This window comes from Embiotoca jacksoni, unplaced genomic scaffold (assembly GCF_022577435.1).
Source record: "Embiotoca jacksoni isolate LCO1_2020_lvr unplaced genomic scaffold, fEmbJac1.0.p SCAF_19, whole genome shotgun sequence".
Lineage (NCBI taxonomy): Eukaryota > Metazoa > Chordata > Actinopteri > Embiotocidae > Embiotoca > Embiotoca jacksoni.
The window spans coordinates 9,069,790-9,083,595 of record NW_027185329.1 but is presented as its reverse complement, the minus strand read 5'-3'; the positions used below and the strand labels follow the sequence as shown (position 1 = coordinate 9,083,595).

General features: G+C 41.7%; 1 protein-coding gene across 8 annotated transcripts in view; it reads right to left on the bottom strand.

Annotated features, from left to right (window-relative positions):
- Window positions 1–13,806, bottom strand: part of ptprsa (protein tyrosine phosphatase receptor type Sa) — a 228,639-nt gene that overhangs the window by 39,537 nt on the left and 175,296 nt on the right. For 5 of the 8 annotated variants that reach the window (XM_069153384.1, XM_069153386.1, XM_069153385.1 and 2 more), the window contains 7 exons: window positions 12,865–12,982; window positions 4,842–5,435; window positions 3,698–3,792; window positions 3,144–3,394; window positions 2,806–2,893; window positions 1,753–1,968; window positions 1,259–1,422 (listed from right to left, as the gene is read on the bottom strand). In XM_069153384.1, the coding sequence (XP_069009485.1) occupies window positions 1,259–1,422; window positions 1,753–1,968; window positions 2,806–2,893; window positions 3,144–3,394; window positions 3,698–3,792; window positions 4,842–5,435; window positions 12,865–12,982 (1,526 nt within the window). The remainder of the gene's footprint in view (window positions 1–1,258; window positions 1,423–1,752; window positions 1,969–2,805; window positions 2,894–3,143; window positions 3,395–3,697; window positions 3,793–4,841; window positions 5,436–12,864; window positions 12,983–13,806) is intronic. The other 3 variants (XM_069153389.1, XM_069153390.1, XM_069153392.1) reach the window with 1 other exon arrangement.

Here is a 13,806-nt window from a genome sequence, read left to right as displayed (position 1 = left end):
TGAGAAAAAAACTTGTTTGCAAAAATGGCCTTTAATGTTACATTACATCTTTGATGGCCGTTTCTTTATCTTTTTCCTAATTTTCTAAACCAGAAATCTGCACTTCAGCATTTAAATTCAATTCAACTTTTATTCCCATCTAATTTTTTTATGATTTTATGAAGGTGTCCATTCATATATCATTCATAACCTGGCATGTATAACATCATATTCCTAAAAACTTATTACCTTGAATGAATAATTTTGAGTTATAAAAATTAGATTTCTATAACCCTCTGTAACAACTTTGACTCTGTCATCAAGAGAAAACAAAAGTTTTGAACATGTTCAGGTTGCAGTTCTGAAAACGTATGCAAATTAATACATATTTAATTAAATATGGCTTAATTTGCATATTAGAACATTACATTTCAGGAAACCTGTATTACAAGAAATTATTTTCTTTAATATTAGTAATCAACTGGGGAAGTTTCATATTTATATCTGAGTCTACATTGTTAACCAATTCACTTCCAGTGTCTGGCCTTAATAGGTATTATCTAAAATATACAGAACATCTCTTTATATAAATATTTGTGATGTATCTTGATGAGATTGCACCACTACTGCAGTTCCTGGGCACCATCTCAAAGAATCTCCTCCTCTCTTTTTTTTTTTTCCTCCAACCAACTCACTTCCCACAACCATCTTTTTTTTTTTTTTTTTTTTTTTTACACAAGAATGCCTTTTTCATACTTTACATGCAATCATGTTGTTGGGTCTTTGAATACCATGCTGTTATGAATACAAAATAAGATCCTCTTTCAGCATGCTTCTTAACATGCAATTATTTCCCAAAAGCCCAATTCCCCAGTTACACTACAAATAACTGGTTCAACATCAAATGATATGAAAATCTTTATTGCATGCTGCTGAATAAGCAAAAAAATATCCTGAAATTTAAAGCATTTACCCTAATTTACAAAAAAACATGGATTATATTTACTGCAAGGCACCATCGGTGCAAATTTAGGTTAATTCCCTGTGTATCCTAATTTTAGGAAAATAGTAACAGTGGGAAGATCTGCTGTTAAATATCTTCCCAGAATAAAACTTTATACTGGCCACTCACACAAAAAGAAAAATCCAATGTCTTGTACACTATCTCTAACCCTGAGAACTACTTTCTATCATTTGAAGTTGAACAGTGTTATTTTTTTACGTGTGAACGTCGGTCCAACAGCATTCACCACAAAAACAACTTTCCAATCCAACTCACTTTTTATACAGGAGAATGGCGATGACGATGCAGATGATGAAGACCACAGCCAGGACAGGACCCACGACCCATATGAGTCCATCACCAGTCTCTACTGTAAAAGGGTTCACCACCATCTCGGGAGTCATCACTGTGTCGGTGTAGGGGCTGGTCGCAAACATTTTCTGAACAGAAAAATTAGGAAGAAGTTATAATAGCACATGAGACACAATCTAGGTGATAGCGGGCCCATGCAAGAGGTGGATAATGTTCAATGAACTGGGTGCAGATACAGATGGGATCCTAAACTAACCAGGTCAAACTGGACACAAACGTACTGTATATACTGGTAGGATTTACATACTAAACACATTAAAAAGAAGTGAAATGTGTTAGTGTGGATGAACAAAACTTAAGTGAACCAGAATGAAACGACCAAAACTGAGTTACGAAATCCACTCCAACACTACTCCGTCAACTGACTTGAGTTGGACTGAGATTAACTGGTAACTCACCCCGGCAGTGGCGTTGAGTTCAGCCAGCAGGAAGAAGACATACTGCTGGCCAGGTTCGAGAGCCTTGTTCTCACAGCTGCTGTGGGGGGGTTGGTCCGATCCCACCGTGAAAGTGGAGGGCAGCTGCCTGAAGCAGGCTGTGATGTAGGGCTTCCTCTGGTCCAGCTGAGGCAGCTGACGGCGTGAACGACGCTTTGGGGTCACCTCCCGCAATAACTGATCGATGCAAAAATTATTAAGTTACTTTTTAATGTGTTAATTTTTGCATTCTTGTTTTTGTTTTTTTTCTCTCACAAGGACTAAATCTATTAATTTTGACCTAGTAATGTTTTCTGATGCTGTCAAAGGTCTGTTTATAATCTGCAGCGTGCAAACACAAGATTAAAAGGACGAAAATAGGCCAAAGCTTTAATTTCTGATAAAGTTAGACAAACAAAATATTTTGTCATCAGAAAGGCAAACTCAACTTTTAATATGAGAATATATCAATATGGTGCGGTCAATCAAATTACGGAACCCCCCCACCCCACCCCTCTCACACACACACACACACACACACACACACACACACACACACACACCCCAACATCACAGCCCTCTCATTCAGTTCAAACTGCAGACACAGGCAGGCACGAAGCAGAGGGAATGTGTGTAATCCCAAATCCAGTAGGGATGGTTAGTGTTGATCTGGTGTTCAAGGTGACCTTGAACTATGGGAGGAGTGGGAGACGGCTGTGTAATTCTCTCCTCTGCGTGCTTGAGGGGAATAAATTTGCATAGCTGAGATGTACTTATGTCTGTGTTGCGTGTGCGTGTCCATTTTTGATACATGTTGTGCACGTTACAGCTAGAACATGCAACCGTTGCGAACAAAAACATGTGTCGCTGGAATAACTCCCTGAAAACAGTGAGTTTTATTGCAGAGAAGAGTTTTGAAGTTTCCGCTTGTCATTACATACACACTGTGTGCTGCACTCTGTTTGATACCAAGAAACCTCATAATTTCCTGCGTGCTAGATTAAGCACACACCTCTTGCTTGTAAAAGACCTTACCTCCTCCATGTCCATCTCATCTGGGTTCTTCAGGTTTTTAACAGTTGCTGAGGTCCTCTTTAGTGGCACCACGACTACGTAAAAGCTCCTGCAAACATAGGACCAAAGTAAATTATTTAAAAAAAAGACATTGTTCATATTGTACATGACCTTAGATTAAATTATCTCCATAATGTTAATATGAAATTGAAAGAAGAATGCAGTTCTTGCAAGGGGTCAACTAATAATCAGACACTTAGAGATCACACTCCATCTCAAATCAGATCTCAAGCATCTTGACTCTTGAGGATAATTTAGACCGAGCGTGCTGAGCCCATCTTCTAGTACTCCATACTCACTTGACATCTTTGCTCTCGACTGGTGAGAAGGACATGGTGAGAATGTTGTCCGGCTCAGCATAGATGTCCAGCTTGGGTTTCTTGACCAGGATGAGCGGTGCAGTCCTGGCAACCACACGGTGTCTTGGCCCACCATCCATGCTTTCTTGGCAGGTCACCCTGAACTCATAGGTGGTGTTGTGCCTGAGCCCAGTGACGAGCGCCCTCATCTGTCTGGCATCCACATCCATCTTCTGACGGTTATACTCAATCTAGAGTTCAAGAGATTATTCAGAGGTTGATAATTGGTAAGAGGGATAGATGATCAGTAGATTGGTGGTTAAATAGCACTGGTAACACAGAAGATGCAGGTAAGAATGGATTTGCATTCTGCGTATGGTTAGGAGGTGAATTACGTCACTTAAATATGGAAATGACAAACACATTAAACATTGCACAAGACATTTTCAGTTTTTAATTCAGTTCAATTACATAGTGTGATTTTCATAATGCTTTGAAGTTAAAACGTAACTCAGCTGACAGGTTGTTTTTTTTCTTCCATTAAATAAACTCACCGTGCATTTGTATGGAGACCTGCTTTCAGAAAACTTCCAGGAAAGGACCACTGTGGTCTTGGTGGCCCACTTCACAGTGAAATTCTTTGGAACATCTGTTGAGTGGACAAATGCAGAAAAGAAAAACAAAACAAAGAGAGTGTACCTTCAGTGAGTGGAAGATGTAGAGAGACCAAAGAAAGAGGAACAAATGAAGAACCGTTGGTTTAAAAAAAAGAGCTGTTGTTCCCCTGCATCGTTCCTCTGGGTTGTAGAGTGAGTGCAACGGTGAGCTGTGATTGGCTGTGAGAAGGGCAACGCCATTGGTTAAGACACACAGCACGCAAGACTCATGGACAACAACCATGGAGCACGAGGGTGCGCCCACTGGCTAGCCATCGTGGGTAGTGCCAACCCATCTCACCACTGTCTTTGAACCATGACCACTTGATGATTAACAACTAACCCATGTGGTCCCAATGCCAACTGGTACTACACCTCTACTGAGTCTGGGTTGGCACTGCCAACGTGCTGCCACGCAGGCATTGAGACAGACCCAAAACACAGCATGCCAACAGTCCTCAGCAGTGCATCTGTGGGATGCCATGCCACAAGCTGTCCTGTTAAAGGACAGGGGAAGGGGAGAGGATGCTTCAGGAGAGGAATGGAGTTAGGAAGGGAAGAATATCTTAAAATAAACCCAAAACCAAAAGTAAAATAAAGAATTAAAACCTGATTTCTGTAATCTTGGAATAGTCCAACATAACTCTTGGAGTGACTGGATTTGACTGTGGTCCTACCTTGCTTGAAAACTGGGGATGTGAGATGTCATTAGCTGCGTGAGTGTGCTTGGCAAAGGGCTGCAAGGATGACTGACAGGAGTGTCTGACCAAACATCACTTACCTTGAAATTCTATGCTGCTTTCCTCTTTCTCAAAATGACTGACTATAACTTACTGACTTGGGTTTTACCTGGTTTGGGTTAGTGAAGTGAGTATCCCACGGCAAGCAATTTAAATAAGACATTTTCCTCTTTCTTGAGGATAGGTGGAGGTGGTTGAAGGAGGGGGTGGGGCAGTTTTCATTTTTGTGATGTTGCAGCTTGTTTTTAGCCAATTTCCAACCACCTCCCAACCGGGTTGGAAAAGAAACAGGGAAGCCCTACCTGCTGGATCAAAGGCCACCGTCCGATACTGGATAGGCGGGCTGTAGGGCCCAGGACCTACACTGGTGTGTGCACGTATTTTCACATCATATGCTGAGTTCGGTTTGAGGCTGTTGAGTACATAGCTGGACAGGCTCGGAGGCAAGTGGAGTTCCCATGGTGCTTCCCCGGTGCCGGCTTCTTTATATGCCAAAGTGTACTCTGTGATTAAGCCGTTCCTCTCTGCCAGCACTGGTGGAGACCAGGACAGCTTCACCGAGCAGCATGTCACATTGGAGCCCTCGTTAATTTGAGGGTATCCCCCTGGCGTTTTCTCGGGCACATCGAGTTCCACCACGGCCTCTTCCCCAAAGCCCCCCCTGCTCTTGCCGGACATCTTAAAGAGATAAGTGGCCCCTCGGTGAATGTTGCCCACGGAATACTGCCGTTCTTGGGGAGCAAATTCCAGTGTGGCCAAAGGAGAAACATCTTTTCGACCAAACTGGAGCCGGTAACCCTGCAGGTCCATGCCATTGGTCAGGTCTGGAGGATCCCAGCGAACCACAGCTGATGTCTCTGAGTCCTGAGCCACTGACAGATAGGGCTGACCAGGCACTGTACAGATACAAAAGAAAAGAAAACCAATTAATATCTGAGCTTTCCAGTTATATAAATGCTTGTATTTTTAAGTGGCGTGCTTTAAAACCACACATGGAGATGCTGTGCACAAACTGAGCAGACAAACAGTCCACTTTTTGCAATCTAATTCCTGTCATGGTGCCATTACCAACAATTAGCAATGTCATTGGATCAAAAATATTCATTATTTATAACCATGATCTGTCTGTTTTTTCATGGAATACAGTTTCCACTTCTTAAGTTACCGGCAAACTGGAGCAGCTAACGTTTGAATGCTTCATAAATACACCAATGCTCTAGAGCACCGAGTCTGTGCTCCTTTCAGTGCTCTTTACCTAACTAATTACGCAATGAAGCCCCAACACTGTTGCTATTGACCCTCCAGTATACTGTAGCACTGAAGCATTTATTTAACCTGCATCAGACCTGTGTGGTTATAGTACAATGAATACTGAAAGGTAAAATAAAAGAATTAATTTGTATCCACCGCTGAGACTTTGGTGAATAATAAAAGACTATAGAAACTGCACTTGGGATATCTATGAGATAACACGCCAAAACTCAGGTTGTGTTGTGTTGTATGGAGATGTGAAAGATCCACAGAGCTTTTAAAATCTTGAGTGATCGCTGTACCCATTAGCATTTCATGATACAATGTAAGCTCGAGCCAAAATCATTTCAGTACAGCAAAGCATCACTAAAACTTTAAGCAAAGAACAGCGCCTGTTTCAGCTGTAGTCATCTCTTGCTGTAAAATGGATGATCTACTCTTGGGGTCCAGACTCCATTCTTCAGAGCGGCCCAGTTTTGCTGCTTTTATGGATGACACACGCCTCATCTTAGTCCTCCTTTTAAGGCCTCATCACTGAGATCGAGACGGCAGTTATGGGAAGCCTTCTGTTCACAAGTTGCCGTCAAAGCTTTGAGAGATGAGTGTGGCTGATTCGCACTTGAGCCCCATCTCTCGGTAAATAGATTCTATCTTCACTCACTTATCTACGTTACTCCTTTCTGTGGCAGGACAAATAACTGGCAAAAAAATTGTGAGACAAACACTTTGTTAGTGATGTTCTCAACTCTAAATATGTTATTTTTGTACTATGATACTGGATGAGTAAGATAGAGCAGGTAAAGAAACACTTTTCAGTCTATTTACCACAAGGAATTTCATGTAGCTACATGAGATTGTTAAAAAGATTGACAATCTCTGTATATTTGTGATTCAAGTATACAGACCAACTGGGTCGGAAAACTGGGTCTGCAGCAAATTGGTCGGTCCTGGCAGTGAGAGCTTTCTCAGCATAAATTAAAAAATACTGAATAAACTCAATCAGAATTATTTACTTTAGTCAAATGTGTAACATACACTTCATCTTTATTTTAAGCAGCCACAACCATGGATACATTTGCCTTCTTTATCACTTTACATACAAAGTATGTTAACTTTTACAAAATATGAACTAAAATTATGGCGTTCACTTCAGCCTTTTATCTTACCTACTTATCTGATTTTCTTTCTGCATAATGGACCCTGTATGCACATGTATGTGTCTATGTGTGTTGGGGCATAGGCAGCCGGCTCCATCTCCTATATCACCATTCCAGCTGCACACAGAGCTATTTGGCTTGCTGCCCAGTATGGACTTAAAGTAATTTGGAGAAGCTAACATTAGTCTGAGGCAACAGTACGCTCTCTCTGTGGAGAAGTATCATTGTGTGAGTGTGTCTGTGAATTCCTATCTCCACCCTGTATTGTATATTGTACCAAGATGTAAATGTGTGTGTAGTAAAAAAAAAAAACATACATCAATCCACTCTACACAGTCTCCTTCCTCTGCTGCTGTTATTCATTTCTGTTTGCTAACGGTTTCTTTCTGAAGACTGTTGCTCGAGGAAGATGGGGGTGGGTTGGTAGATGGTGGCTAGTCGGCTGAGCCTTTGCCAGTAATGGAAAGGCGGGGGTTGCCGAGTGTTGGGTAAGACGAATGCTCCTGGTACTCCTTGGCTACGTACTACAGCTCAGCTTGGTGTAATTTAAAAGCCCACTCTGCCTTCATGCTCACCGCTAATTAAGGAAATAGAATCAGAGATAATGATCCTGTGATGTGTTTGGTGTTTTCCATCCTACATTTCTGTGCTTCGCCTCTCAATTCAACAGGCTACCAGATGTATCCATTACAGCCTGTGTAGCCCCAAAACAGTTTTAGTATTTGTACATTTAAAACTGTGGCCTATTGCACACTGGGGAGAGGAGTCACCGGTCGTCAGCCAGCAGATTGGTGTTGGGCAGTGGAACAGGGGGAATTGTTCATGGTGAGTGCAGTGTGTGTGTGTGTGTGTGTGTGTGTGTGTGTGTGTGTGTGTGTGTGTGTGTGTGTGTGTGTGGTGCTACAGGGGGATGATAAAGAGAATGAGGGCACGGTGAGGGGGTGAAAAATGAGTGAATGAGGGATGATGAAGGTGACTGGGGACAAGGAGCAATCAGCTGCAAAGAGGGCCCAACATGGATATGAGGAGGCAGAAATGTGTGTGTGTGTGTGTGTGTGTGTGTGTGTGTGTGTGTGTGTGTGTGTGTGTGTGTACATGAGTGATTCTGGGGTTCCTGGACACCTTGATTGTCCCTCTCCACTGTGTCATCCCCCACCCCTGCCCCCCTCTCCACACACTCTGCCTTATTCTTTCCCCATTTCTTCACTTCTCCCCTAGGGCATTGCCCAATTCCCCCCCCGTCCGCACAGGCGCTTTAATTTCCCAACCTCCCCCACATCCCTCTCTCGACGTCCATTTCAGGGTCGACCCCGGTTCAATCCCTCCTTGTGGGCCTCCCGGCACGTTTCCCATCAGGCCACAGTATTAACAGCTTGCTGTTGACACTCACTCGGCCTGACTGAGAAAGGGGCGATCAGGTTGCCTTCTCATTTCCTCCCTCCCCTGTGCACACCATTCATGCACACTCAACGTATACATACAAACCTCTGTGCTTGGGCAAAGGACAAGATGAGCACTTTTTAATCACCCATCACCAAAATCTCTTGCTGATTTAGCTTTGATTGCAGCCTGCCTATAGAGGCTTAAAATATCTAAGGACATGTTAGGAGCAGCGAGAAGTCTTTTTTTTTTTTTTTTTTTTTTTTTTTTTTTAACTTTAAAGGTCATAACAAATCCATCTCTCTCCCACCTTCATTTTCCCTGTACTTCTTTTAATGTAGTGTGCTTACTGTTGGAGTATCAGTGTGTCTATGTGGCAGGGGGTTCATGAAGGGTAGTAATTGGTAGGACAGGAAATGTCAAGGAGACAAATCTGCAATAAATTTCACATGGCCCATTTGAGGAGAACGCGCTATTAAAGAAGTGAGAACGGAGAGAAAGGAGAGAGAAAGAGAGAGAGAGAGAGAGAGAGAGAGAGAGAGAGAGAGAGAGAGAGAGAGAGAGAGAGAGAGAGAGAGCCATTATAATACTGTTTTCTCACTCAACCCAAGTAATCAAGCAATATCTTAATATGCAATGAGGGGATCAAACGCTGATCTTAAAAGTCAGCTGTCTGCAGTCGGCACTGGAAGGCCTGTAACTTTTTGAACATGTATCACTCAGCATTGTTTCACAGGATGCATTACTATGAGGTTGGACAAGAGGAGTTTTAACCAGTTAAGATGTTACAAGTGCAAAATCGCCAACTACTGTCTTGAGTGTCTAATGACGGTGTGACAGAGCTCATTTTAATCTATATCCACTCTCACTTCTGATACCATTAATGAATTGAAGCCACTTAACATAATAACTGACAGCTCAAATAAAACGTCCACTAATTCAGGGGTCTCCAACCTTTTTTCCTCTGAGAGCTACTTTGACAAAATGAAAGTGTCGAAGAACATTTATTCACATAGCTGAGCTCCACCCAAACCAGCTGAATAAGCATCTTTTATATGAACAATCACAAATTGATACTTACATGTAACAAACACATTTCGTATCACAAAAGCTTAAATTCAACAATAGCTGGACCCTGTGTGAAACTGGAGGGCTTTTAATTTGAAAAGTGGCGCTATTTAGCTGAACTGCTGTGTTACTTTGATCTCTCACTCATTCAGTGACAGACATTTGCTTTATAGCTCTGCCCCAGCAGTTGTGGTCCAGTCAAACACATAGTATTAATGTTATTTACCTAATTCATGAGCACACATTTCTTTCCAGCTCAGTGAGTCTCTGCTGTGTGTTATAGGTCGCAGTTTCTTTCCTCTATTCTCTGTGCGTCGCAAGTAAGTCCATGTATAGGAAACACTGCATACTGTTTAAACCTTCAGCGAGGTGCTCAGAAACAGGTAACGAGCTACTGGTAGCTTGCAAGTGACTGGTTGGCGATCCATGCACTAATTATATCCATCCATTGATACCATACTGTAGCAAGGTTGGTGCTACCGGGGTCTCTCCTGGACACAGATGACACGCTCAGTCGTACGTTCGGGTGTAAAAGGCCTTTATTTGCCCTGTCCATACACCAATGTCTCTGTGCAACCGCTTCTCCCCAGCCTCCTTCTCCCTGCTCCCTTTACCGGGGAGAGCTCATCAGTCCCTATTTGGCTCAGCTGTGCTCGTTACACCTGCCCGGCACCGTTCCCTGAACCACTCCTCCCACTCTCTACCCCCCTGCAGCTGAGCTAACCACACCCCGCCACCACACATACCCATAGACTGTAAGTATGATCATACGTGATGGTAGTTTTTCCTTGATCTCTCAGCTCAGAGGATCTCAAGTTGGAGTTTTGGAGTGACCTACTATCCAGGCTGCCTGTGGAGTGTTGTGTCTTTGTACCATGCTTCGTCTTGTTTTGAGTTTGCGGATTGGTTTGTTCTACTTTTTTTTACTCTTACAGCAGAGCGCTGACTATTTTCCACTCGGATCTGAACAAGAAAATAAGATAACAAGCATGATCACTGATTGCTGCTCCTTTCAGCCCAATAAAAAAACGTTGCAGTGTGCAGGTGGGCTAGAAAAACACTTTCAGATTCAAACATTTTAATCTTTTGTAAAAAACAACTCCTTTTGGCCCCTTCACAAACTTTTTTCTCAGCCTGGCTCACTTTATTATCAAAGGGAGAGTTTGAAAAGTATGGACTGTGAAAGGCCACTTTTCAAACCTGTCTTTAATTCAGAGACAGTTCCAGTCACAGAATAAATGTTATTTGTCTGTGACACACAAATAGGTGTGCAGTTGTAGTTATTTTTATAGAATGCAGAATCCTGGGATAGATACTTTTAGATATTTTCTTATTCAGCAAACAACCACAGAGGCTTGTTGGAATGTCTGAAGAATGAAAAGACTGGGCAATTGATGGGAATCGACTTTTCAGTGGCATGAAAACATTCTGTTTGTCAAGATTGTTCACTATTAATGTTGCTTTTCAGGACATTGTTTCCTAAAAAGGGGACTGTGACATCATTGTTTCTGGAGGCAATTGTTCTCCTTAAGTCCATGTTTGTCTGCAGAAAAATAACAGTTATCGCATAATTTATGTGTGCATTTAAAAAAAGACATAAATGCAAAAGCCTTCATATGGTGGAGGATTTTATTTATTTACATCACTCATCATATGCTAGTTTTATGAGTCAGTTCCACTGGAAAAGAGGTTTTGCAGAGGATATCACTGATGTGATCATCAATATTTGGGTTTATAATTTTATGTTGAGGTCCATTTTGTACTCTATTTGATACCATGTCATAATTGGGATACACAGTATGTGTTTTTTGTATGTAGTTTTAATTCTACACTTACATTTTAGGAATTCAGCAAGCAAGAATGAATTTAAGTGATCAAACCATAAGAGGGCCTTGTTGACTGGCACACTAATAACCTGTCTTGGTATCAGTCAGACACTGGCATTTGTAATTAAATAGACTAATAACATGGAACTAATGTATAATTTGATGATTTTGTCACATTTTCTTTTGATGTTATACCTTTTTGTTTTTATAACTCAGAAATGCTCTAAAACCGTCCTGGAGGGGACTTTTTTTTTTTTTTTTTTTTTTAACTACTGATCCTGGCTAAATCCCCAACAAGCATAAACAAAATTCCCTTTTGTTCACAGTTTGATCCAGACCTAAGAAATGTCCATGTTATTTCAGAAATGTCATGACAAGTATAAAAATTGCTATTCTAGGCTATCCGAACAATCCTAAGAACAAGAAGGACAAGTAATTTACCTCCAAGAAAATCTGTTTCCCCTGTTCTTCACCCCATCTCTCACCCGTTCCCCTATTCCATTTATCTTTGCCCCTGGCACAAGCCATTTCTCCACACTTCAATAAAAATAATTAAAAAAAGAAGACGCTTTCCCTCTGAGGGACTAAGAGAATGCTTTACATTGGTATATCACTCAGCTGGTCCTGACAGGAGGATGGAGGGTGACAGCACTCACTCAAGCCCCTTTGGCAGCGTGGTGCTCCCTGACACCTGTAACACACACACCTGTCACCATCTGCCTATGTTTGTGTGTACATGTGTAGTGTTGAGACAATATGTTGCATGAGTACAGTGGTGTATGCTATGCCAAAGTATAGGTCTGTGTAGCCTGTATGTCTGTACTTGGTAGTGGAGACTGCATGTGCTTATGTATGCAGTTGTGTACATATTGGCTCTCTGAAGCCTACCAAAGCCAATCGGCACAGACACTCACACAAAAGGGCGCTCCTATCTTGGCTTGATGCCTTAAATTTGTGTCAAAGCAGACTTTTACATGGGCAGGGCAGCCAGCCTCACAATGTTAGATTATGTTAATGGTAACTAAGCTGCTACCTCCCAAAAAGTGGTGAAACTGGTGTACACACCAGTGGTAACACATGAAGAAAAAAACAAAGACACAGCTTTGGCCCCCAATATTTTATCCTCACAGCTGAAACCAAAGACCCAACAGGAGTTTTCATGCTGTCATAATCTGTCTGAAAAATCTCCAAGTAGCTCCAACCATGTCCTTGATCTCTAAAAATCTGTGGATAGTCTTCTGAACACGACTAAAAACAATAAATACTGCACTGATAGAGGCAAACATCAACTCAGTCTTTGATGTGTCTCCAAAAAAAAAATTAAGAAGTTGAATACTGTGCGCTGTTAAGTCAACATCAAGTATGTCTGAAGCCTTAACATGAGACACACCTTTAATAAGGACTCCTGATGCATTAAATAAATGTCAAGAATTCTTACATTTGTTCATGTCTTCTTTTCCATGTCTTCAAAACGAGTTTGAATCAGTTAAACACACCACATTGTGGCTCTAAAAGAGGGTTTCTTTAGTACTGTTAATCAAATTCAGACACAGAAACCTAGCAGGAACTCCCAAGCATTGTTGCTGAATGGTGAAATGTTCTATGACCAAACCAACAAATAAATGATTCATCTCTGTACTCACCTGCCCCTCTGGTCACCACCAGTTTGGGTTTGCTCCGAGCTCCATCCCCCTTGGTGGTGTACGCTGCCACCGTGATGGAGTAAGTAGTGTCTGGCTTGAGTCCTCCAATGACCATTTCCTATGGGAGACATGGAAGAGACAGGGACAGGAAAATGTCAAAATGTGCCTTGAATTTTTCATGATTTGACCCCACTTCATGCAGCTCTAACTGCCTTATGCAGAATGTTAATCTAAGTGAAGTGTCTCCTGCTCCTCTTTATTAATTTTCAGGAGGCATGCATTAAATGTAACGTTTCCCCCCTGTGCAATGGGAGACCATTCCATTACGTAAATCCTTCGAGCTGCCAAGGTGGAGGAGGGACATTAGGTATGTAAATGGAAGTAGCCCCCCTTATTCCTTTAGCAATATTCCAATCAACAACTTAACTTTGATAAATGATAAATGCATGCTGAATACGTCCTAGCCATTTGCTGGCAGTTTTTACCTCAGCCATTAAGTTCCCCTGAGTCCTCTTCAAAGAGAGACTTCCGATCAATTCTAATGAATCTTTCAAGGGAGCAGGTTTGAACGAATGCAGAATGAGGTTTTTAACAGGCTGGTTGGCAGAGGGATGGGAGAAGTCAATAAAGGTAAATGAGCTATAAGTACTGTCTTGCACTTGACATGGTATTCATGTAACACAGATGGACTGGGGGCTTCAAATCTACGTTCAAAACAAGGATGCAATTTGTTGGGAAAAAAAAAACTAAATGTGACAAATCATCAAAGAAGTGATAAGGGTTTGAGGTTTCAAGAGTCACATTTAACTACTTTCTTACTATGTTCAACTGAAGGCAACGCAATAATTCTAAGGCACCACATCGAACATTAAAATATATGGATTCAAAATCACGCACAAAAAAACCAAAACAACAACAACAACAACAACAACACACCACTAG